At 40.7% G+C, this 26,604-nt stretch overlaps 2 protein-coding genes across 5 annotated transcripts in view; one reads left to right on the forward strand and one right to left on the reverse strand.

Annotated features, from left to right (window-relative positions):
• Nucleotides 1-392: 392 nt before the first annotated feature.
• Riox2 (ribosomal oxygenase 2) lies at nucleotides 393-22,507 on the forward strand. 4 transcript variants are annotated; one of them, XM_075950000.1, is made up of 10 exons: nucleotides 393-479; nucleotides 5,653-6,115; nucleotides 8,198-8,317; nucleotides 9,246-9,374; nucleotides 12,825-12,928; nucleotides 17,519-17,621; nucleotides 18,396-18,567; nucleotides 20,300-20,388; nucleotides 21,822-21,911; nucleotides 22,291-22,507. In XM_075950000.1, exons 2-10 carry the CDS (start codon nucleotides 5,681-5,683, stop codon nucleotides 22,447-22,449), a joined length of 1,401 nt encoding a protein of 466 aa, XP_075806115.1. In that variant the 5' UTR covers nucleotides 393-479; nucleotides 5,653-5,680; the 3' UTR covers nucleotides 22,450-22,507. The 4 variants fall into 4 exon arrangements, with proteins under 4 accessions (XP_075806115.1, XP_075805945.1, XP_075806205.1 ...); XM_075949830.1 differs by lacking the exon at nucleotides 22,291-22,507 and adding an exon at nucleotides 21,999-22,196; XM_075950090.1 differs by lacking the exon at nucleotides 393-479 and adding an exon at nucleotides 690-818.
• Nucleotides 22,508-22,614: 107 nt separating this feature from the next.
• Crybg3 (crystallin beta-gamma domain containing 3) overlaps nucleotides 22,615-26,604 on the reverse strand; it is a 113,773-nt gene continuing 109,783 nt past the window's right edge. Inside the window, exons 20-22 of the mRNA XM_075949725.1 lie at nucleotides 25,573-25,731; nucleotides 24,652-24,811; nucleotides 22,615-24,046 (exon numbers count right to left, since the gene is read on the reverse strand). Of these exons, the coding sequence (XP_075805840.1) occupies nucleotides 23,958-24,046; nucleotides 24,652-24,811; nucleotides 25,573-25,731 (408 nt within the window). The 3' untranslated portion in view covers nucleotides 22,615-23,957. The remainder of the gene's footprint in view (nucleotides 24,047-24,651; nucleotides 24,812-25,572; nucleotides 25,732-26,604) is intronic.

A 26,604-nucleotide genomic window follows, 5' to 3' on the forward strand; every position in this document is an offset into this window, starting at 1 on the left:
GACAGGCTCCAAAGCTACAGAGAAACCCTGTCTCGAAAAAAAAAACTGGAGTGAAATATAAGACGTTTAAATAATATGGTTGGTACCAAAATTGTTAGGGTAGTAATAATTGTATAAATATTAAAGCCATCAGTAATGAAAAACAGTTTGGATCTTTTTTGGACCAAGCAAGGACAGCATGTTTCTGTGCATGTAAAGAAAACTCTCCAAATTTTTAGATTTCCCCCTAAATTCAGATTCGGAAGTATCAACCATAAAAAGGAAGTTCACATCCACTGATTTTTAAGTTCATAGATGCCACCTTTCAGGCCTAAGGTGGTGCACCAGGCAGAGGAAGCCCTGTAGGCGTCGGCAGGGGCGGGGCCACTACTCGGGGGCGGGGCCCAGAGCGGGAGCACGCCTTGGACGTGCCCACGCCGCCCCGCCCTTCCATGCCGTGGTCCTGACAGCGCGCAGCGACGCGCAACAGGCCGTGCGGGGTGAGTGAGGTGCCCCGGTAGGCCCGTGCCCTGGTGTCTGGGGTCGGGGTGAGAGGTGCGGCTCCGGAGAGCCCTGCCCGGCTGGCGGGCTGGGGACAGGACAGCGTGGACCGCGGGTCTAGTGGCGGGGTCCGCGGTCCCGGGCGTGCTAGAGCCAGGCTGCGCGCGCAGACCGGGCTGCGGGGAGGGGCGTGCGCCACGTGCTCGCCTGGCGGTCCCGAGCGGAGCTGCTGCAGGCGGAGGCGGGGCGCGGGGCTGGTTGCTCGGTCCTGACTTGGAGTGCGGCTTCTCTCTTTTCGTGGGGAAGACTTGACTGCCGGACCCCTGGTTGTCCAACAGGTGACTAGAAACAGGTTTCAGGAAGTCTGGGTGCTCGTCCCACCGCTCAGTACCTGCGCTTCCGGTCCCGGGAGACGTGCTTTACCGGCTCACTTTATAACCAGGATGCCTGTAACTTTGGGGTTCAGATCATTTTTTTTTGTGACCTCTTTGCTCCCCCTACCCCCTAGTACATCAGTACGACATGATTCGTATTCTGTTTGCACAATGCCCCAAAGCAGTCAGTGAGACATCGGAATTAATGAAACTTTCTGCGTGCGGAAAAGTTACTTCAGGTTTCCAGCTGATCTTGTTACAGCGACATATAATTTAAAGTTCAGCGTTTTCTTTATTTTCTGTATGTGTGGATGCACACATGTTACGGTGTGCCAGTGAAGGCCGGAGGACACTTTGAGGGAGTCTTTCCTTGCACTATGTGGGGGTCAGGTGGTCAGCCATCTGTCAGGCCCGCAGGATGCAGTTGTCAGGTGTGTTTGATGGAGCCGAGATCAATCCAGTGTTCTTTAGATTGCTGGGCCTCGCATTAATTAAGAATGTCTGTGAATATAGGTTTCTGCCTCCAGCATTAGAAGTGGTAATCCAAGAGGTTTGATGTCCATCTAGAAATTTGCGAGTTAGAAGCTTTGCTGTTAAAATACTGCTCAGGTGGCCTGGCGGTGGTGGTGCACGCCTTTAATCCCAGCACTTGGGAGGCAGAGGCAGGCGGATCTCTGTGAGTTCGAGACCAGCCTGGTTTACAAGAGCTAATTCCAGGACAGGCTCCAAAACCACAGAGAAACTCTGTCTCGAAAAACCAAAAAAAAAAAAAAAAAAATACTGCTCAGGTGGAGAGAGAACCCCGAACCCTCCTTCCCCCCAGCTGTTAGTAAGTACTGATGTCTGTGGTGACTCCCCCAGAATAGTCTTTCCGTGCAAGCCCCCTGTCTCTCCCAACTGTTGTTTTGTGGCTTGGTTTTGTTTTGTTTGGTAAGGCTTTTGAAATTTTGGTATACTTTTGTGACTGGCAGTGCTGTTAGTTGTCCCCTAAGAAGCTCTTGTGACTTCTTTTCATTATATTTTACCTTGAGAAAAATTAGGGCGCCCTAAAATGTAAAACGGAATTTGTCAACTGTAGTTGGGTGCCGACATTTATATTTTGTAGAGTTTATTAGTGGTATGGCTGTTACCAGTTTGTAAACTGGGACTCTTTTTGAAGTTTTTTTACCTTTACCTGCCTGAAATCAACTCACTGAAAATAATTCCTCTGTAGAACTTGTTTTCCCCTTCCCGCTTAGCTCTATAGAAAGAAATATTCTTATCTGTGTGGTCTTCAGGGCTTACAGGCAGGCACTGCACCTTTCTAGACTAAGCAGTCGCTTCTTAATTACTGTATTTCTTGGAAATTTGTTCCACCTTATGCCTTTTACTGCATTTGAAATGGTTGGGGAATGGTTGTAAAATGGTTGGGATATTTGGAGAAGGCTTAATGGGGTAGCTATGTACCTACTATGCACTGCCCGTCAAAACTTGTAAAAAAAAAAAGGTTGTGTATGGTAAAGTATATATTTACCCAGTAACATACAAGTTAGTTTCTAATTGACTGTGGTTCAGATCATTTCAGTGTGAATAAAGGGGGGAAATAGATGGTGTAATAGTAGGCAAGGTAAGTTCTATATCTTGGGGTTGACTTTTGTTGGTTATTGTAGGTGGGAAAAATCCTTAAGTGGTTTTATTAAGTATTTTATGCACTTTAACCTTACCTTTTGGTGACTGTGCTAGTTCTTTCAGAAGTTATTCTTAAGGCAACAGTCCTTTCCCCTGCATCCTCCTCTCTTCAAATAACAAACTGAGCAATTGTGAGGGTAAGAGATTTGTGCCTTAAATATACGTTTACTTTGGAAGTTACCCATCCTGGCTAGTCTTATGTCAACTTGACACAAGCTAGAGTTACCTGAAAGTGGGGAACCTCAACTGAGAAAATGCCTCCCTAAGATCCAGTGGTAAGGCATTTTCTTAATTAGTGATTGATGGGGGAGAGCTCTGCCCATTGTGGGTATGGCCCTCCCTGGGCTACTGGTCCTGGGTTCCACTAAGAAAGGCTGAACAAGACATGGGGAGCAAGCTAGTTAGCAGCACCCCTCCATAGCTATGATTTCTTCATTAGCCCCTGCCGTCAGGTTCCTGCCCTCACTTTAATGATGAGAGCCAAATAAACCTTTTCCTCCCCAGATAACTTGGGTTACTGTGTTTCAACACAGCAGTGCCCTAAGATAGCACCTTTAGTGCTCTAAGAGAATAGTCTTAACAGTTTTAAAAGTTTAATGTGAGAGGTTCAGTAATTTGCTACGCGAAATGTGCATGGGATAAATTCCTGAAGTGACCAGGTGCGAGGTTCCAGGGTCTTCTAATGAAGCCACTCTCAAGTGTTCCAGAACCTGGTTGTATCAGCAGGTAGAAACAGTTGCCCACCAGGTTGCTTAGCATGTACCAAAAGCTCAAACCTTCAGAGAAGAAAGGGTGTCAGCTGTGTTGGTTGCATATTTAGGCATTTTATCTCATGGTAGTAAAAAACTCCCCAGAAATATCCAGTTCCTAGTATCAACCACAAGCTGGCTTTTCAAACAGGAGTGATAGCCTTCTTCCTTCACTCTCTTCACAAGAGTTCTTTACTGGGTCCTTCTTCATACTTATATTTCTATCTCTTCAGAATTCCAGCTATGGCAGTTTTTTTTTTCCACAAAAAAAAATCACCAAAGCTTCAATTACTTGGGTTAAGATTGAAGCAGTTTGGTTTGAATTAAAATGAATATCGGAAGTATTTTCTGAAAGTTTATCTCATTGAGCTCATATCCTAACATTACGTTTACAGATTGTCCTTTAGCTCCTACTCTGCTTTGGTAGGATAAGTTTGTCACAGTTTGCCACCATGCTCTTCTGCTTCTTGAAAGAACTGAGCTTCTTGGTGTTACAAAATTTAGAAGCTAAAATAAAAATCACACTGTTAGAGTTTCAGACTTGTTCACTTTCCACTTTTTAATTTGTCTGCTTTATATGTGGATTGCGTTTTTAAAGCTCTTCTAAAAATTAGTTGTTGCAGATCATTCTAGAGCTTCCAAGACCAGAATACTCATTCACTCCGCAGAGTTGCTAAATGGGAAAGACAGCTTCTTGCATCCTGGTAACTCAACACAATAGGAAGTGATAGCATTTTAGGTTACAAGCCTTGAGGAACACTTGGTATTTTATAAGCACTATGATTTTCAGCCTTCTTTGGGAATAGGCAGTTTGTTAGGAATCAGAGAAACGGAACCTCTTCTGAGGACAAGAAAGACAAAAAAGAAAAGCTGTACAAGGTGAACATTCCTAATCCAGGTCTGATATGCCCCAAACTTCTGAGCACCAACATGATGCTGTAAGTGAAAACAATTTCCTGACCTCAAGTTGGAGGTACATGAAGTAGGCATAGAATTACCCCCAGGCTGTGCATATAAACTATATATGAAGGATAAATGCATTTGGCTATGGTTTTGATTTTAAATTGGCCTCCTTCCCCCAACCTTTGTGCTCAAAGCTAGTTTGCTAGCCTCTGTCTTGGCACTTCTGAGTAGACTCTTCAGGGCTTGGTGGAAAGAAGTTCTTTCTACCCTTGATATTGGTACCCTAGCCTCTTTCCATTTGCTTTACCCCACTACCATGAGGTAGCACATCCTCTTGGCTGTGATGTTGAGATTTTCCACAAGCCCCAGACAACAAAGCCATCCAGTGGATGAAAGCCCCTAAAACTTAACCCAAATCATTCCTTCCTCCTTTAGTTGGTTATCTCAAATACACAATTTCAGGCTTAGACTACATGTCTCGTTATATAGTTGCACCCCAAAATCAAACATGCTTTTGCAAATGATATTTGCAAATATTATATTCTGTGAGTATTTGTATAGTTTGAATTAATGGTTCTTATACTTACATGAAAGGGACCTATATAAGTAATAAGAGTTGTTGGGGGTGCTTGGGAGTGTTTATCCTCTTGCTACCCAGATGTGTGCCACAGACCAGCAGTGTTGTCACCATGGGTGTCTGGTCCATTTGATGCCTCTTGTCTCTGTTGATGTTAAATTGGAGAAGTGCTGTTAGAGATTAATGGTGGTGGTGATTGATGTCTTGTTTCAGTTAAAAAATTTAATCTTTGAAGACCTGTCGTGTACCTGTTTTTAACCTTCATTTTTAAAACTTTTAAATTTTCTAATGGGCAAAGTGCCCTGATAGTGATATTTCGCAAGAATAATCTCACTCGAAAGTGGAGTTTGCAGTGTTTAGAGTCTCGTTCCAGGCACCAGGTGACGTCACTGCCAAGGGCACATTGGCTTCTACTTGGGAAGGCTTAATATGGTATTACGTTGAGCAGCACCTGGCAGCAGACAGCTGTTCCTGATTCTCTTTCAAATGTTTGTAATAGAGAGGGCATCTAATTAAATTCAGGACATGGTGCTGACTACAGCCAAATTCAAGATTTTTGGTTTCACTGTTTCCGTGGCCACAGGCTAAACCTTTGAGTAAGAACTGCAGAGAGAGTTGAATGGTTTAATTTGGGATAATTAAGTCTCTTAATTAATAATGATTTCCAGGACTTAGTGCTTGTACACTTAGAAAATGGTGTTTTCCTTAAATGAGTGTATAAATTGAGTGGTGTTTAAGGCTGAATCATCTTGGAAGAAGTGACATTGACTTAAGGCAGTCTCATCTTAAAGGAAGTAGTACTGACTAATGATTTCTCAAAGAGGCAAAGTGGTTGCAGTCACATGGTGTGTGTGTGTGTACACTCCTGTATTCCTAACCATGTCTTTTGTTCTTTTGGCAGGTTTGCATTTCCTCCCTCTTTGTGAACAATGTCAGAGAAAGCACAGCCTACAGTGAATGGGCCAGAAGAAGATGGGCCTGTTCCCTGTAAGCAGGCGAAGGTAGATGAGTCTGACAAGCTGTTCACATTAAATTTCGACAGCCCCACTGCTCTTTTTGAAAGTTTAATCTCACCCATCAAGGTAGAGACTTTTTTCAAGGAATTCTGGGAACAAAAGCCCCTTCTCATCCAGAGGGATAACCCTTCACTGGCCACCTGTTACCAGTCTCTGTTCAGATTCTCAGATCTGAAAAGGCTCTGCCTTCAAGGGTTGTATTATGGAAAAGATGTGAATGTCTGCCGGTGCATCAATGGGAAGAAGAAGGTTTTAAATAAGAATGGCAAAGTACACTTCCTTCAGCTGAGAAAAGATTTTGATCAGAAGAGGGCAACAATTCAGTTTCATCAACCACAGAGATTTAAGGTAATGGATCTCCCCATAGCAAAGTTGTCATACATATGAAAATGGTAGCATTTGGCCACACATCAGCTTAAAACTGAATGTATGATTTGAAGATGAAAATCATTTTGAGAACGCATAACATCTATTTGGTCTTTAAATACATTTAAACTTAGGAGGACATCTACCTTTTTGATGAAATTGTGTATGTAATGTGCCCACTTATATATGCATGTGTGATGTGTGGAGGACAGAAAAATGTTGGGTATCTTCCTAGATTGCTTCCACCTTATATATTTGAGATCAGGGTTTACCACTGATTCTGGAGCTAACCATTTGTTTAGGTTGGATTGTCAGTGAGTTTGGGGACTCAACTGTCTCTGCTCCCTATCTCCAGTATTAATATTACAAAAGTTCTTTGCTACATCAGCTTTTACGTGGATACTAAGTAGCTGAACTCTGGTTCTTCTGCTTGTAAAACAGATGTTCTCACTCACTGAGCCATCTAACCAGTCTCTGGCTAGATATTTTGAATCTCCAGCAATGATAGGTAGATAGTTTAAGTATCATAGAGCTGCAAAAACCAGACTCTAAAGTTTATAGCTTCATTAAAGTAACATTGCACCTCTAGGATGTGTTCAATGCACTGATTAATTTTTGCATATTGTGGGAGGGATCTCTGTGTTCTGCCCCATTGCTGTATTTTAAGTAACATGGGAGCATCAAGGTGAAAACTGAGGTTATTTCCTTTTATTGTTTACATCTTTCCAAGTGGAGGCTTCAGAGTTGAGGGCTGTGACAGGATGATTTACCAGATGGGTAGCCAAGAAAGGCATTTAATATATTATCAACAGAACATTGTAAGTGAGGATAGCATCCTTTAGTAAATATAGTCACTGAGCTTGTAACTGCAACCTTGACAGACATGGTTTGATTCTACATCTTTTAATAATAGGCACAGTTTGAAGATACAAAAATCAGACAGCCAAGATAAATGGGAAAGCAGCAGAACTGGTAGCATTTTGGGTAGCTCTTAATAAAAGAGATACATTCATCAATTACGTACCAGTGCTTTTTTCCGCCACTTAGTGGTAACTGATGTTTATGGAGCCACAAATTTACTATACATTTCTAAAAGATCCTTTGGGACACTAGAGAGCAAGAGCCGAGGCCTGGCTTCTTAGTGGTGCCAGATACCACTAAGAAATAATTAGAGAGCCAGGTCCTGTTGCCTCTATCCAAAATAAATTAGGCTCTCTGGGAGCTCTGTTAACTCTTCAGAGCTATTTGGAGGCCATTAAATTATTTTTTTGTGTGCTAAGGAGAACCTCTCAGATTTGTAAATAAGGAAATCTGGTGGTCTTCATCTCTAAAAGCTTTTTGCATGCTGACTTAGTTCTTCCCCACCTGCTATTAACACTAGATTTGTTTGAGTTAAGTGATAAAACTCCAGCCATGTTCACTGGTATACGTAACAAGCCAAATGTTTATAATATAGCATCTATGTGTCAGTCACTGTTCGTTCATATGTATGAAGCTTAGTCTCTTTAGTATGTGTTTAGAGTAAGTGACTTGCCTTTTCCAAATTGTCTCAAAGGTGTAGATTCTGGAGCTGGGCTGCCCAGATTGGTATCTTAGCTGAGGTTAATAGTTGTGTGCTTTTCTGCTTTGCTTTCCTTATTTGTAAACTGGTGTTAATGATTTCCTACTCTGTGAGACAGAATTGTTAAAAAGGGTATTAAATTAGCAGGGGTTAAGAACTTAGAAGTAGGATATGCTGTTATCTACAAGGCCTACTTGCGGACTTCTTACCTGTATTAGGTAACTCAGATCTCTCAGTTCTGGCTTATGTGGCTCCTCAGTCTGCTTTACAGCTGATGAGTGACTGGAGAGGAAGTTCAGCTCACCTTGTTCTCATTCCTGTCTGTACCCCCTCCCAGACTGCTCCCCTTTAACTATTTTTCAGGAGCTCCCAAATGTAAATTCTTGTACTTATTTTCTGTTAGAGCCTTAGACTGGCTTAATGCATCACCATAGGAAATCATAACTAGAACATTTGCTTTTTTTTTTTCTGTTCACACTCCTTTTCTTTTTTCTTTGTCAAAGAATGAGTTTTGGAGGATCCAGGAAAAGCTGGAAAGTTACTTTGGCTCCTTGGTCGGCTCAAATGTATACATGACTCCAGCAGGATCTCAAGGCCTCCCTCCCCATTATGATGATGTCGAGGTAAGAGAGGAATCATAGTGCCCAGGCTGGAAAGCAGGAGATGCTGAGAGCCAGGCCTGGTCGGTTGTCAGGGTTGACGTTATTACTCTGGAGGGTGGTTCTCTGACCTCTTTGGAGATCCTGACCTCATCTCCAAGTTGGTATGTTGAGCTAAAGTGTATTCCCTAGACTGGTTTCCTGCTCATCCTCAAGGCAGGGGCCTGGCTGCAGCTTTGCTAATAAAAAGACCAAAAACTACAGTCTTTAGAAACAGGATTTTTTGGAAATTCTCTATAGAAACAAACAAAAATATGACTTTTACAAAAATTACAAAGTAAGGTAAGATCACAGTCCTTACATTTGCTTTTACTTTGTCCGTTTTCAGTGACTGCCAACAATATGTGTATTTTTTCCACTTGTAAAAATCTTGGTGCAGTTTGAATGAAGGTCCTGGTTCTACTTAAGCCTTGGCACGTTGACAAGTGTTGATTTCATTCTTATGTGACTTCCAAAAAAGTTAACTCATTGACTTGGTTATTTTGTAGTTTTATTTCTGTACTTATACAAGGTGTGAACACAGATATTAACAAAAAAAAAAACCCTTTATTCCTCTGAGAGCTATTTGCTATAAACATATTGTCCAAAGTGTTTTTTTAAATATTCTTAGGAGAATATTAAGATAGTTTTAGCCAAATGAAGAATAAAAAATTAGTGTTTTTATATCTGCCGAGGCTCTTTGTAATTTTTAAGCTTTGGGTTCTTATGTCAGATTTTTCTATCAGAGGTTATGACTTTCCTCTGTGCAGCCACACGGTTCCTGATTACTAGAGGTGACAGCATAGGTTTGTGTAAGGGGTGGGCATTGCTGATGTTTGAAGGTTCTAGAAGCTCTTTGCCTACAGGTTGTCAGGAAGCTTTCTCATGTTCTCGGATGTATGGCTTTCTGTAGGTTTTTATCCTGCAGCTGGAGGGAGAGAAACACTGGCGTCTCTATTCCCCAACAGTGCCCCTGGCACGTGAGTACAGTGTGGAGCCTGAGGCCTGGATTGGCACACCAACGCACGACTTCATATTGAAGGTATGGGTGGGGCATATGCGCATCTCTTACTATGACAAGTTCAGGCAGTTTCCAAGTAGTGAAAAGATCCCTGTGGGAATGTATCCTGAGGATTCCAGGGATAGGTAGCTCTCACTGTCGCCCACCAGAACAGGGTCTTCTGTAAGGTCAAAGAAAAGTGAACTAAGGTAGTCTTCTATTCATCTTCCAGAACTGTCCTGTCTCCATGTATGATTGAGCTCAGCAGAAATAAATTGAATTCATTGAATCACCAACTTCTCTAAAGTAAATGTGAAGATTTGACCTTGGCTTCTTTTTCCACATTTAACTCAGTGTTAGCATGGAAGCAGAACACAGCCAAGGTGCCCTTCCTTTTCTTGGCAGAAATTCCAGTACCACCTGTTTTCTTCCTGATAGTGTAGCCCTTCCCCTCCCCAGCATAGGGTTGCTAGGTGAGTAGTAGCTAGGAAAGTGCTCATGACTTCCTTCTCCAGGGAGCCAAGTAGCTTGAGCATGTATTGCTTCCTCAGTTAGCATGTATCTTGCTCAGTTAGTTTGGATGAGAACATGGCCAGGCTCAGGCGGGAGAGGATCCTGAGAAAAGGATGTAGAGATACAGAAATACTTCATAAATACACTTCATTTCATGCTCTTTATTAGGAAATATTTTCATTAGTAGCAATATAGAATGATTGACTTAGACCACTGCAGAGATTCTTACTTTGTGTGTAGATAGTGTTCCCATATTTCTTGCATCTTCAGGGTATAACTAGTGCCTAATTCTTATCTGTACCTATGTCTCTTCACTGATTTTAAGATTTGCCTGCCAAAAGCTAGGAGGAAACAGTATCCTCGTTTTGATTGGGTGCTTAAATTATAGGAAATATGAATAAATAATGATGTTTTTATGTGCACTTTGACCAAAATGCTGGCTTCCTAGATAGCTTACTAGAGCACAATCATACTCATTCAAAATGCATTGTCCTGCTCACACTCTACTCTGTTGTGGGGCCTGGTAACCAAGGATTGCACAATAAGCCTCTTCAGATGGACTCTGTATTAGTTTCCTTTGTAATGCGGGATAAAACATAATGATCAAGGTAACTTATAAAACAAATCACTTAATTGGACTTATGATTTCAGAGGGTTAGAGTCCATAATGGAGGAGTGAAGTAATGATGGCAGGAATGGCTGAGGGCTCACATCTCATACTGCAAACAGGCAGGGAGACTTTTAAAGCTTCAAGCCTGCCTCCAGTGGCACACCTCCAGCAGGACCATGCCTTTTAATCTTTCCCAAGCAACCACCAACTGGGAACCAAGTATTTAAACATGAACCTGTGAGGACCATTCTTTTTCAAACCACCACACTGTGATATAGAAGTCGGGGAGCTGTAATGAAAATTCCAAAGCCCTTATCCACCTTCCCACTATTGTAGTTAGCCTGTGTGGGTCTACGTGTGGGTCTCAGGATGCAGAAGCCCTTCTACTCTAAGCTTGGGGATGTGGCATAGATAGATAAGAATTAAGCTGATGTCACTGCAGTTCCTTTTAGCAAAAAAATTATTTATCTAAATCAGGAGATCATAATATTTACCTTGTGGGCTGTGGGGATTGAAATGTATCATTTTGGTACTTCCTTTACAATAAAATTCCTTGGGTGAGATGTTGGTATGTCTTTAAGTCTCTTTATTATAGTGATTGTTGTATCAACATAGATTTAATTTATTATAGTCCCTAAGGCCAGAAGTCTTTAGATGGCCTCACTGGTGCTAGCAGAACTTCATTCCTTCTGGGAAGAATTTGCATCCTTCTCTTTCCCAAAAGGACTGAGGGCAGCATTCAAATTCTCGTGGAATGAATGAAATATATATGTGAAGGCCTCAGGGTAGTACAGAATTGATAAACAGTGTGTGTAAGTAAAAAAAAAAATGTTTGTTTACTTGAAGTACTGCCATTTTGACATCATTTAGAGTAAACCAGCAGCCAAGCAAGCTCTTACACACACAGAGATACATACACACACATGTGCACACTTCATAATATGTACATAGCACACACAAGGACACACACATGTATGTACTTTTCATACATGCACACGTTATACTTCATGCATACACATATGCGTACTTTATACACACATACACAGACATGTGTATTGATGGAGGAAGGTCATTGGTTAAATAAAAAACTGCTTGGCCCTCATTGGTTAGAAGATAGGTGGGAGGAGTAAACAGAACAGAACGCTGGGAGGAAGAGGAAGTGAGCTCAGACTCGACAGCTCTGCTCTGGAGCAGAGATGCCATGCTCCATGCTCCCCTCTCCCGGGTAGACGTGATAGCTCTGCTCTCTGAAGCAGACGCGATGGAGCAAGCCGCTAGGTCAGATATGCTGAATCTTTCCCGGTAAGACCGGTGCTCACAGATTATTAGAGATGGGTTGATTGGGATATCAGAATTAGCCAGTAAGGGCTAGAGCTAAAGGGCCAAGCAGTGTTTAAATGAATACAATTTGTGTGTTGTTATTTCAGGCATAAACTAGCCAGGCATCCGGGGTGCTGGGGACGCAGCCCCGCCGCTCCTAATACTACAGTGTATCTTCTCTTGTTTTGAAGAACATCTTTTAAATTCCCTTTAAGCTGATATGTTTGAGCACTGTTTCCTAGGCTCCTGAGTTTTCAACAGATCATGACTGCTTTCTTTACTTTGAAAGAGGAGTTGAGCAGCTCATGATTCCTTTTCTTCTTAGTTACTAGACAAATGTATTCTGGATGAGATTAAGGCAAAAGTATCTCAGGGCAGAAGAACAGAGTATTTCTGTCATTGGTTTAGAAGAGAGAAAAGGATAGATTAGAAATAGCTTACCTCTCCCCTCTCCGTGAAAACTCTGATTTTTAATTTTATCCAGATTTTAGGGTTAGATAGAGATAGGATAGATTCTTAAATCTAGATCATCTATCTGTCCATATATTGATCTATGTTCTATACTTCATTCTTTTCTGGGGTAGGCTCTGAGTTCATGGTAGGTACGATACAAAGATATTGTCAGGAAGGTCTAAGGAAAATTCTCAAGAGATGAAGATTGGCAATGACTGTAATAAAAGCGTACCCCATTGCTACCCCAGTGCTTGGAAATAGCATTTCCTTAATCCTCTGAATAATGCAGTAGGCTGTGGGGCTGTTGTCCCATTTTTGTGATAGAGAAACTAAGCGAGTTGCACTGGTTCTATGACTGAAAGAGGAGTAGCCGCCCCAGAAACACGGTGTTAACCTCTTGCATCTCAATCCTATACAGCTGGTGTTTCCTTGAAAATAAACTAGTGATGGGCTCATAGATACCTTATGAACCCAGCACAGAGACTGTTCCTGGAACAACGATTTCTAGAATATAGAACTTAAAACATGTTTGTTTATCATCTTAAAGCAAAAAAGACTGATGTGTATTTAACTCTGATTTTTTTTTTCCCCTAAAGCCTGGTGATTTGTTGTACTTTCCCAGAGGGACCATTCATCAGGCAGAAACTCCATCAGGCCTGACCCACTCCACTCACGTGACCATTAGCACCTACCAGAACAAGTAAGGCCTTTGCTTACTACTAACCTAGTATCTTAGCACAGTTCTGCGTTATCGCTCACCACAGCCACATTCGGGATAGACCTGAGGCAGTTGTCTACTTCCCTTTTGTTCTGTGCTGCCTCTCCTGCTGACATCCATATATCTTTGACATGTTTTCTTGTGTGATGGCCTGCTAGATATCCTACTGTCAATTTCATATATCTCACTCTATGTAAGAGATACTGGAAAGTGTCAAAATAGAGGACAGAGGGCACCGTAGGGAGGCAAGGGAAAGCAAAACAGAAAACCTGTAACCATGGGTATAATCACAGAAGGTTATAAGGGACCCCTGGAGCTTAGAGGAATATGTTTAGCTTAACTTGGCTCTCACTCATGGGAAGACTTGACATTCATCTGAGTGAGTCTCAATAGATGACTAAGTAGGCATGGGTCAGAAGGTCATGGGAGGTAGGAGACAGCATTCCAGGATCAAAGACCATCAGGTTGCTCCTACTGAAGAGCAGCAACTTGTTAAAACAAGTTAGTAAGTATAATTCTGCTTCCTCATGACTGCTCCCTGAAACTCACCCATGTTCAGGAGATTTACTAGGGGAAGTAGCTGCATCCTGGCTTGCCTGAGCTTAGTGCCACTTGCACACAATTGGAAGGCCTAAATTTTGGTATCAGGTTTCTATTTTTGAAAATACCTGACTAGGTAAAGAAGAGAAAATCTCAGAGGCCAGTCAAGATGAGGAGGGGGCATAGAAAGATGGCCCAGTGGATAAGAGTGCTTACTATGCAAGCATGAGGACCTCAGTTTGGATGTCAGCATCCATGTAAAAGTAAAGGAGTTTGGAATGGTGTGCATATACCTATAACCCTAGTGCTATGGACAGCATGAGGGGATCACTGGGACTTGGCTACCAGCATGGCTCCAGGTTCTGCTAAGAGACCCTCTCTCAAAGGAATGTGGCAGAGAGGGGTAGAACAGGACACCTGATATCCTTCTCCGGCCTCAGCATGCATGCACACACACTGACAAATATACTCACATTTTCACACACATGGAAAAAGAAGAGTAGGGACAATGGAGGGAGGGAGAAGAGTGTGAGCTTGGCATTCACATAGCTGGCCCTATAAATGTCTGTCTTCTGGTTCCCCATCATTACAGTTACACAGTTAATCCCTCACTTCCTAATTTTGCTTGGTCAGAGCATTGGTGGCTTTGTGGTAGAATTCTGGCCTTCTTACTACTGCTTTCCTTTCATTGCTCTTGTCATTATCATATGTTTGTTTTTTTTTTTTTTAATTTTCTTTTCCTTGTTTTTAAAGATTATTTTGTTTTCTGTATATTGATGTTTGGCTGAATGTGTGTTTGTACATATGTACTGCATATATGTCTAGTGCCCTTTTAGGCCACAGAAGGGTGTTTGGTGCCTTGGAATTAGAGTTACAGATAGCCGTGAGCCACCATATGTTTGTGCTGGGAAGCAAAGCTAAGTTCTTTTAACCACTCCAAGCCTTCTTTAGTGTGTGAGAGCAAGAACTTGGGGGAGGGGGAGCATGCTAGAGCTAGCTAGCTGTGTTCTCCTCCCACTGTGGGTTCCAGGGGTCACAATCTGACGTTCCTGGCAAGTGCCATTACTCACTGATCCATCTTGCCAGTGTTTTTTCACTCTCTTCCTTTTCCTTTGCACCTTGTATATATAATATTATCAATTCCGCCCATCTTTTGTTACCTTAAACCAATCATCTGGGCTAGGGAAGAGTTTTCCAAGTTATAGGTTGCTGGTCTGGGCTGTGAGTGGGCACTGTAACTGATGTACCTAGTCTAGACCTGATTTGGATAGGAAAAAAGGGAGTTAGAATGCAAAAATGTAATCTGAGAGGTGTTCTGTGCTCTGAACCTGGGCTCCTACTGTGGTAAGGAAATGTACAGCTTAACGCCTTTCAAAGAGGCATGATTGAAGTAACAGGGGCCTGCTGTGTGGACTTCTGCAGACTGAATTAGGTAATACAAAGAAAATCCCTCAGGAGGTGTTATTATTCCTAATTTTTAGAAACTCCCAAGATCAATATTCTTACTCTGAGAAGAACACTGTTTGTCTGCCATCAAATTCCTATATGAGCTGTTGGCATGTGCTTTCCACCCAAAAACCTGCAAAGGGAGCATGTGTTTTCCTCGTTCACAGATCTGCTCTGTCCTCCACATTCAGCAAGGGTTATGGAGACTGAGGCATTAAGTCGTACATTAGTGTGACCATCACATAGTGGAGGTTTTGGTGAAAGTATGTCTCGAGGCTTCTGTGCCCTCCTTTGCCAGTCTTCTAGGATGGGAAGCAGGAGAGTGCCAGTTTTCCTCAGAAGCAGAAGAAGCCGTATGTAATTTCATCTTGTCTATAGCCCTCAATTTGAAATCTGCTGGTGACACTGGAGAAATTTAAACAAGCTAAGAAGTGTTAAAGAAAGCAACCCCACAGAGTGTTTTTTTTTTTCTTTCTTAAACTGGTACATGGTTGGGAAAGAGCCAATTCTAACTGCCACAGAGGCAGAAAAGAGACAATTCTAACTACCTCAGAGGAGGCAAAGTTAATTCAACACTGATATTTATCTCTAGGTATTATTTTTGGCCACTGGCTTGCTTTCTCCTCCAGTAAAACCATTATTAGAAATCAATTTTGTTTTAAACTGTTGATGTTGGTGGATTTTTTACTAAGGATCAGCTTCCCTCTTACTAAGTAAAATGTGGCGTATCACTGTTCAAGTATGTTTCAAGTAGGGGCTGCTTGTTCATCCTGGCCACCCAGCTAGCTTAGACCTGAAATAACCACACAGAAACTGTATTAATTAAATCACTCTTTGGCCCATTAGTTCTAGTTTTTTATTGGCTAATTCTTACATCTTAATTTAACCTATTTTTCTTAATCTGTGTATAGCCACGTGGCAGTGGCTTACCGGGTAAAATTCCCAGCGTTTGTCTCTGATGGATCCATGGTATATTTCCGACTCTGCCTGTCTTTCTCCTGGCATTCAGTTCTATCTTCCCTGCCTACCTAAATTCTACCCTATCAACAGGACCAAAGCAGTTTTTTTATTAACCAATGAAAGCAACACAAAGACAGAAGGACCTCCACACCATTTCCTCTTTTCTGTTTAAACAAAAAGGAAGGCTTCAACATAGTAAAATTACATATAACAAAACAGTTATCAAGCAAGCATTGTAGTTACAGTATTTATATCTACTTTATCTTTTATCATAACTAAAAACTATATAAATTTTTCAATTCCATCGAAGACTTTAGAAGGATATAATATTACCTATGTAAACTTGGAAGTACATTATAAGCAACTTCCAAAACTCTACAATTGACAGAGACCTTTCGCTGCCTGGACAGTTACCAAAAGTTCTTCTGTACTGTTGGGGCATCCATCTTCAGCCTGCAGGCCCATATTATCCAGCAGACTTTTTTATGAAGTAGGAAATTTTAAAGACAGTTTAGTCATTTTTTTCTGTATCCTGCAGAATGTCTTGCAGACTCTTTTATGAAACAGGAACCCCGAAGGATCATCTCACCTTTAGGCAAGTTTAGCAGTCATATTTTTTTTTTTTTTTTTGGGCAGGTCCTGTATGCCCAGTGAAGCAGTCTAGGCAAGAGCAGTTTTTTTTTTTTTTGCTCAAATGGCTAACCGAATCCATAAGGAGCCTATTTAATGGCTATCTTTCTCTTGAAGTAGATTGGTGCTGCCAGGAGCAGATGTGTCTCATTGTTATGAAAAGTCCTAAAATTTTAAAACATTTAAATGCCATGTTCTGAAGGTCTCTGAAAGATTTGAATACCTAACTAATTGAAATATATCTATACATCTAGAAAATCTAACGTGATTACAATCTTGACTATTAAAGATGATTATCTATTAACCTATATTTTTAAATTATACATTACATTTTTTAAATGAACTATGCAATCACAATGCCTTAATCAAGAGCAGAATACATATAACAAAATTGACCTTAAATTTGTATCAATAAACCAAGATTCATACCACTGCAAATTATTCATGTGTATATCATATCCCCTTTTAAATGTAAACAAACAATTATACACAATATTTGGGCGGAGTCAGAGGGACGCCATGGATCTGCAACTGGAGGTAGATGTGCTGAAACTTTTCTGGTAGACCTCGTGGTGATATACAGATTGAAAGAAATGTGTTAAATAAGATGTAGGAGTTAACCATTAAGAAGCTAGAGTTAATGGGCCAAGCAGTGTTTTAATTAATATAGTTTCTGTGTGGTTATTTCGGGACTAAGCTAGCTGGGCTGCCGAGACGAACAAGCGGGCCCTCCTGGCAACACAAGTAGAGATTTGTCTGTTACCTAGGACTTTTATTGACTGTCAGAATTTTCCATAAAGCTTTCCCCATAGAGGCTTGTGTTTAGTTTGATCCTTTGAAGTTCAGTTTTTGTAGTAGTATCTCTTTAATTTTCTGAGTCCTTGGAAATGAGCAAGCAGGACACCAGTTGGCAGCATTGCTAGTGATGGGTATTTACATATATTGTTTGCTCATTACCTACTTTGGTTATTTTCATTTTCTTGTTTCATGTTCTAGTTCATGGGGAGATTTCCTTTTGGATTCCATTTCTGCGCTTGTATTTGACATTGCAAAGGAAGATTTGGCATTAAGGACTGGAATACCCCGGAGGATGCTCATGGTAAGAACAAGCAGATAGAAATGGAGGTGGCAAGCCAGGGAGACCAGATAAGCCAAAGCCCTGCCTCCTAAGGACCCAAGAGCATTCTTCCAAGATGAAATGAGCTAGCCTTCTGTGCTGAGCTGCAGGATTTATTCAGCAAATGGAGTGTGGCTTCATGTGGGGCCATTCTGTGACTATTTGATTGTTGTTTTGGTAGTTTTGTTTGTTTTTATTTTTATTTTTCAAAGCAGTAGTAAGACTGAGAATATTGGCTGAATAAATAGTTGAAGAGGTAAACATGGCCCCAGATCTGTACAGAGCACACATCAGGTTTCTAGTTTGAGAAGAGGCACATGCAGACCTGGGCCTTGGTGTATGTTTCTGCATTTGGAATAGGAGTACACTTTGTCTAGCTTGTAGACAGTAAGTTGATCTAGGCTGCGTAGAACAGAGGTTGCTTCCATTACCTAAGGTCATCAGTGACCTGCTTTCCAAAGACAGAGCCTGGACCGTACTGTATTAGCCCCCTTTCTAAGCAAAATTCTGAAAATTGTTCTATTGTTTTTATTTACATTTTAACAAGTGATAGACAATGTAAATGAGCAAGGAAGTAATAGGCTTCCCTTTCTTAAGGTCCAGGCTGTCCCTCCCCACCATGGGATGACATGCTTTTTTATATCAGTGAGTGTTAGGCCATAGTGTTGAGATTGAGGCTCAGCCTACTACAGTGAAAACTGACTCAGGTAGCTACCTCCACCAGCATCCAGTCAGCCTTCACATCTTTACTTTCAGCAAGTGGAAACCCCAACTGCTGCAAAGAGAAAGGTGAGTGGCTTTCTCAGGACTCTTGCAGACCAGCTAGAGGACAGAAAAGGACTGCTGCCATCAGACATGAAGAAGGATTTTGTCATGTGCAGACTTCCTCCTTACTTCTTGGAAAATGGAACAGATTTGTTGGAACCAGGTAGAGCTTGATGTTTCTTTTTGGGTGCTGGGGGTATTGGGGCATGCTTGATGCTTTACTGGGTGGTCTCTATCTTGATGGAACATAGGAAACATTTTAGGCTTCATGTGGCCAGCAATCTCTCCTTAGTGTATATGATTTGACAGACAATGCTGCTCTCATAACAATTTGCCAACAGTGTTTTAGGAAATAACTAATTTTGATTGAGGAATGTATTTCTGAGTAGTCATTCATATTGAGAACTATTGGAGAACTTGAATATTGACATTTTATTAGAATTAAGGCAAGCCTATTAAAATGCTGTCACCACCAGGTAAATAAAAAAAATGGTCAAAGATAGCATGGATCTCCCAAGTTGTAGGTGGCTAATATGTGATAGGTCTAGTCTTCAGCTGATATAATGCACTGCCAGATAGGTGATGTCAGTGTCCTTTAGCAAAAGCTATCAAGAATACGTTCCCAAGGTCAAAGTTGTATAATTTGATATGCTGCAATGAGAAAGCTGCACACATTGAGAACTATGGAGTATCTCCGAAAAAGGCATTAGAAAGAATTTACAGTGTGTGGGCTTAACTTAGGGCATTTCAATTTCGAGAGGATTCATGGAAGCAAAGCATTGGTATGAATTGGTGCTGTCTGGAAGTAGGTGAGTCTCTTCTATGTATTACCCAGTGTGTGGAAATAATGGTTGAGGCTTAAGTTACCTCAGATAAGCCGCACCTTCACTCAGGAAGCAGGGTAGAGGAGGGTTGGGTCACTAATAATTTGAGCAGTGTTTTCATTTTTGCTTGAGTTCAGATGCAGTTATGCATGGTGGTACTTTTACATTTTGACCTGTCAGTCACCGTAATTTTGGCTGACAATGATGTTCTGTTAAGCAGTGTTCAAGAGAATGCTGAGACCTAGTGCTGACTGGGGCTAACCCTTTGTCTCAGGCCAGCAAGAATCTTTTTCCTGTCTTACCTATCAAGACGTGACAACCACTAAAGAACATAAGGCCCTATTTACAATGATTCTATATACATCTTTATTATACAGTATTTGAAGGAAGCTTAGCATTTAGTTTTGATTGCATCTATTAACAATGGCATATTTTACCAGTAATTTATCCTTAGGAGAACATAACTTGCTAAGTAAATCTCTATATATGGTTAAGAATGCTTATTTAATGGTTTCCCAAGTTTAGCTACTATATTCAATAAAGTTATGATTCTTTAATGCTTTCCAGACCAAATGACCCTAAAAGGCCAGCTTGTTTTTTATGGTTCTTTTAATTTACTTTAGAAAGACTGGATAGTCTTAAAGGACACAATGCTTGACTTACTGGACTAGATCATGTGCCATTGTCATACAGCTCATTCCTTCCACAGTGCACAGAAAATAACACACTTCTTTCCATCCACTGTGCTTTGGTGGGCTTATTTATACCTATTTAATGTGCTTTTTGTGTGTGGGGTTGGGAATTGAATACAGGGCACAAATACAGAGGTTCATGCTAGAGAAGCACCCTCTCACAGAGCCCCACACCTGGCCCTCTAATTCACTATTAACTTGTGCTGTTATTTACATAATGATACGTCTGTATCACTGTAAGAATGAGATCCATGGGGGTGCAAGCTGCACTTTTAATTATCACCATACACAAGTGAGTACTTGGGAGAATGTGAGCTAAAAGATGTGTTGCAAGCAAGTTTGAATCTCTTGGTTACTTTTTGATGGTTTTCTGTTCTAGCTGAAAAGTTCCCAACGCTGGACAGCACAATAAGACTGCAGTTTAGAGACCACGTTGTCCTCACAGTAGGGCCAGATGACAATCAATCTGTAAGTATGCAGAAGGAAGTGATGTCCTCTGTTTATACTACTGCCATGAATCTCAAGTTACTCCAGTTGGATAATGACTGTCTCATAGTTCCTCTTCTAAACTGTCCTTCCTATAGGGAGTTTAGGGCTTAACCTAATCCCCAGATCCTCTTCTTTCTCTGCTTTCTAATCTACTGCAGGCTACACTGCAGAGATCTGGCTTAAATTCTATAGTGTAGATCATAGAGAACAAAATCTATAGCCTATGATTTGGCCTTTTTATGAGTGGTTCTCCAAACTGGCTAATAGGAATGCTTCCTAAAATTGTAAATTTCTATGGCTAGAGTGATGGATCAGTAGTTAGAGCAGTTGCTACTCTTAAAGATAACCCAGCTTCTATTCTCAGTATCCACATGGCAGCTTACAACTGTCCAACTCCAGTTCCAGGGCAGTCAATGTCTTGTCCTCCATAATTTCTAGGCATGTAGGTGGTATACATACATACATACAAGCACAACACCTATAGACATAAAAAATTTTTTTAAGAAAAAAAAAATTCTCAAGTTTCACCTGGTTTGAAATGTATTCTTTCCATTTATTAAGCCCCAAAGAATACTAAGTCTGTGAGAACTATTCTATACTTAGGGGTTTACCTGTTTACCTGTTTACATTGAGGGGGTTGCAAAAAGTCAGGTTGCAGCCATCGGGAAAAAGCCTGGAGAAGGATGACATAAATAAAACCACTGAAGTATACACTCATACCTTGTTTTCAAAAAAGCCTAATGATTCTGATAACTAATAAGTGTGAGACATTGTATGTTGGCCCAGGCCTTTATTAGCTAAGCAATGACAAGGAATGATGTGGAAGAAAATAGGTTGCCCCATTTAGGATGGGGACAGAAGGGAGTAGAGATCATTTTGACACTATTGAAATTTAAATGGAAGTTTACTAAAACTATTTACTAAAATAACATAGCTCATATATCTCAACAATTGGCCACTTTATAACTTACTAGTTTGTCCTAGAAACATCAAATTTTGATAGAACAAAGTGCAGATGATTCAAGGAAGAAACTCCCTGATAAATTGACACATAAATCAAGTTCTTTAACATGCTGGTTTCTCTAAAACAGTGACTTCAAGTATCAACAGCTGTATTTGTAACTTTGTGCCCACAGGATTCTGAACAGAATTGAGTAAATTTTGGTGGAGGACCAAGGCCCAAGGCTTTAAGATTTTCCTGGGAGTAGGCCTGATGCTGTATGTCTTCATGTCAGGCAGGTCTCTGAATTTAAGGCTACATAGCTACTTCTAAGCCAGTCAGAGCTACACAGGGAGGATTCCCCCTAGCTCCCCTCAGAAGATTTTTCTTTGGTGGTGAATTATTTTTAAACCCTCCTAATACTGAACCCCTCGATCTTTTTCTTGTTGATAACTTGACATTTCCTTTAAAGGATGAAGCTCCACAAATGATGGCTTACATCTATCATTCTCTGAAGAATCTGAGACAGGCACACATGATGGGAAAAGATGAGGAAACACAGGTGTGTTCACCTAAAAACATGTCTTTCCTATTGTTTGGGTTATGGCTGGGATAATTTCTTGTGATTGAAGGTCATGTACATTTATAGGTGCAGTGTGGACCACCATTTTACTTGATTGATAGGACACTTGCACAGGGATGGATGATTAAGGCAGCAGCTTTAAAACACAGTGTGGCCTTAAAGGAAAAGTGTGATGAATGGCAAGCATTCTGCAACAACTTTACTGTTGAAGTACATTGTTACTTCTGTGAATTATCTAATTACCGTTGAAGTAAATAATTTTTTCTAAAACAAATTTCATATGAGAGAATTATATAAGCTTATGCAAAAATCTAGAATTTTCTTTTCCTTTGGTACTAAACAATCTATCCCTCTAAAGCTTTATGGACTTCGCTTTCCTTTATCACATATGGATGCTCTGAAGCAAATCTGGAGTGGTTCAGCAGTGCCTATCAAGGACCTGAAACTTCACACAGATGAAGAAAAGAGCAACCTGGCAATCTCTCTCTGGACGGAGTGTTTAATACAAGTATTCTAGTGCCTGTATACAGAGAACTGTTATTTCCTATGCACAGTAAAGGCAGAGTTTAATTCTAGGTGAGTCCTGGTGTTAACACCCTGGGTGGAGGCATGGTTACACCGCAAAGCAGGGAGAAGCTGGCACATTTCCACACATACTCACGGACACAAGAGGGAGAGCAGGTCAGGACTTGTGACAAGTTTATTTAATCCAGTGTTGTAGAAAAGGCACAACTCCAGGACATGTGTCGTAGAGAATTATGTCATTCACCTGGCTTTGTCTTGGTTCTTTGGAAGAAAAATAACTCCTTTTAAAGAGCCTCAGTGGCTCCAAAAATACTTTAACAATCAAAACTTAGAAAGTTATTGTTTTTACAATGAATATATACATATATTTGAGTTTACATGACCTCTTTTCCCATTAAAGTAAATGTTTCATGAAATACTGCCACACCTGTGAGGGGCTTCCAGACACTGCTTAGAAGATGACAGAAAAGCCAGAGACTAAAAAAACCCAAAGACCAGTATATATACATGAAAAGACCAAGTGTATAAAAAAAAATACTCAAAGTTAGAGGTCTTTGAGTCTAAAGTGCATAGAGGTTGGTATTTTTTAAAGTACTTATGTAAAAATAGAGTATTGTTTTCTTTCTGATAAAAGTTGAGGCTGAAAGCAGTGGCTGTCTCAATTAGTTTTGTCCATCTCAGGAAAGGGCAGGCTGTTGACCTATACAGGTAATGATGGTGATCCTGAATTGTCTGTCACTGAGTAGAGAAAGTTAGGTGGCAGAGACAAAATAGAAGCCCTGTTTTCCTTTACTCTAGGAAGATAGTGACTTATAAGAGTATTGTCACTCTAGGACATCTTGGTTAACACCAGGATACCTGGTGGGTGCTCCAATGTTATTTATACATTTGTAGTTAGAAAAGCAGTAAAGATTGGCCATAGAGCAGAAAATATAGAGTACTAGTGCCTTCTGCCTCAAGAAGCCGAAGCCCTTTCCTGAGATCAGTTCATTGAAGAGTATAAATACTTACCGGTGTTTGTTATAAAAAGCTTCTATATAGAAACCCTATGGTTTATTTAATACAGCAGCAGCTTAATACGAAAGCTTATTAAATGTTTCTTCAGTGGTGCTAAAAAGTACTCATCTTCCTGCAGGATATGACAACCTGTAGGCATTTGTTTCCCCTGACCCTTACTCACACAAGCATGGAACAGGATGCTAATACTAATGCAGGTAATAGCATTGTCTGGCCATCAAGAATGGGATTCATATTTGGTGGTTAGGAGACCGAAGTACAGATTTCAGGAAATTGGTCACCACAACTGAATCCATCAGGAAAAATCATTACATTTGCTTCACAAGGACGCTGCATAACTGGTGAGAATATTTTTAGCTTTTCCATGGAGCAGTAGTTTCACTGCTTAGGAGAAAGGTCTTTTGTGTGAGCAATGCAATAATGCGGACACAGCTTCCTTCCCATGCACACAGGGCAATGAGGGTGCAGGTGTCTTTGTGATTCTCACAAGATTTCAATGTCCCATTTCTGTGTTTCTTCTCCTTCCAGGGGCTGATTGACAATAACATGAGTTTTGTCATAATAGTTTCCACCTAAAATAGAAATCACAAAAGTTTGTTACACAGATGATTAGCAACTGCACAACCTTTTCTTATTTTCAAAGCAATTTGAGAGGGAAAACAGTTTAAACAACATAGCCATTACTCACTTCAAATTGGACTTTATTGTCAAACTAAAAAGCTAGAAAATACAATTGTGAATGAATAGTCCTATGCCATATAATACAAAGCCCCCTAGTAAACTCTAGCCAAGTGTTAGGTACTGCTTTTGTTTTTACAGCAGCAGTGGCTCTGCCTACCCCAACTAGAGCAACCATAAATGATATTGGTCCTGATCTTGCAGAATTAAACAACAAGGTTAATTGCTCCTGCCATAAATTTTAACAGAGGGTTTTTAAGGATCACAGCTATTCTGTGCAAAAAATGTTCTGGGAAAGGAACAGATGGTATCCCTTATTTTGTAGGTTTTGGTGCTTCAAATTTAGAATTCCAACAGCTCTTGAAAATTAAGGTTGTAAGTGAAAATTTTACTATTCTAATGAAGGGAAATCTATTTAGACTTCATTGTTCTCTGGCTACACGACTCTAGAGTACATTAGTTCCTTCTTAGCAAAATTTCTTTATTATCAAAGGCCTACCTTTAACATCCAGAACAAGTTCATCACTCAGGTAAGAGCTGATAGTTCCATTTCTGTTCAGTCTCCACTTCTGCCTGAATTGCCCATGTTCAGTCCACAAGGCTACCTTGGCTCCTGGTGTGTCCCGGCCACCAATCACATCAAGACATGTGTCACTGGCCTACGATTTAAGAAGTTAAGAAGTAAAATATAAACAGGGGCATCCTTTTCTTAATAAATCACTGACATTTGTATAACTGCAATTTATCTTTAAATGTCTTTCTGGCTGATTTTTAAAATACCCTTATTTTTAAAAGGCTCTGCTTCTACAGGTCTTCAGAAAAGGCCTGTTAAAATGTTAAATTCCTGCTACCTTAAATATACTATGTGATGGTTGATTTTTCTATGTTAAAATAACAAAACACTGTACCAAAGATAATTCAGATACAGTAAGCAGGTACAAAATTACTTTTAAATGCTTTCCATGTTGCTGGTGATAAAATCAAGACACCATAGTATTTTTCTGAATTAGTGTTCTATTCCCAGAACATCAAGCATGATGAGGGGGGAAAGCTTGCATTTCATTTTTTAAGCATCTTTCATAACAGTTTCTTCTATTACAACTCCTCTGTATATTCTGAAAAGAAAGTGTGTAACACTTTTGGAATCATGGGAACAATAGGTTTTATTTGGGTCGTCAAATAAGGAACTCTTCTCAAAAGCATAGCGTCCGATTTGGCTCCAGTGGAAGGAATCATTTAGGTATGTGTTATGAACCCAAACTGTACTTTCTACATTAAGAAAAGAATCTTAAGTCCATTTTACATGTATCAGCATTTTCATGATTATACAGTTGTCTTTTTCAACAGTGTTTTCAGCATGCCACCTGACAGTATTGTAGTTAACATACAAATGCCAACATCAGAAAAAATGATCTTTTACCTTAGATTTAAAGAGTCCCCGGCAGTAGTACCAGATCTGAGTGTCCTTCCCGCTGTAGGGAGAGATGCACACGGACATTGTCCGTGCATCAGCTAGGTTCCCAGTGACTGTCAGATACTCATCCTGGGCTCGGTTCCTTATTCTGATATATACTGCAGGCTACGAAAAAGAGGGAAGCCATTTAAGTCGGGGTGGGAGGAGCCTTCCACACTGGAAAAACATCTCCCCAAAGCAGGAAAGTAAGAAGGTACTTTTTAATAAATACGGTTTCACTCGTTTTCTTTGGTAAGTATTTTTCTAATGACAAATCCTTGAGCACAAAGGTTAAATTGTGTAATGTCTATTAAACACTCTGAGAGGTGACCATTGGAAAGGGTGAAAGGTAATAGTTGCATTCACCAGAACTCAATGTGGAAAGGCTGCAACAGTGAAGGAAGTAGGGATTTTGTGTTTCATCACATCTCAGATACTCAGGGATGGAGAGCAAAGGCCAGGTGGATCTTGGTGACAATACAGGAACAGCAAGTATAATCAACACAGTTTGGAGCAGTCATTAAGTGGTCAGCAGCTGGTAAGGAAGGTCTTGAAAACCCCTAGAGCAAGGCCTTTTATCTTTATTTAACAAAGAACTACTGCATTCAAAAGTCAGATTGGACGCAGACGCAGAGATCATTGCAGAGCATTGGGCTGAAATCCCAAAGTTTAGTCCAAGAGAGGGAGGAACAATAATATGAGCAAAGGGGTCAGTCAGGACCATGATGAAGATACCAACTCAAACAGCTTACCTGAACTAATGGGAGCTTGTGTGCCCCCCCCCCCCCCAGCATAGAACCAAACTAGGCCCTCTGAATGTGAGTGACAGTTGTATGGCTGGGCAGACTGGGGCCACTGGCAGTGAGGCCAGGATTTATCCGTACTACTTATACTGGCTTTTGGAACCCATTCTCTTTGGAAGGATACCTTGCTTAGTCTAGATATAGTGGAGGAGGGCCTTGGTCCTGCCTCAAAGCAGTGTACTAGACTTTGGTGACT

Source organism: Microtus pennsylvanicus, chromosome 1 (genome assembly GCF_037038515.1).
Source record: "Microtus pennsylvanicus isolate mMicPen1 chromosome 1, mMicPen1.hap1, whole genome shotgun sequence".
NCBI classification, from domain to species: domain Eukaryota; kingdom Metazoa; phylum Chordata; class Mammalia; order Rodentia; family Cricetidae; genus Microtus; species Microtus pennsylvanicus.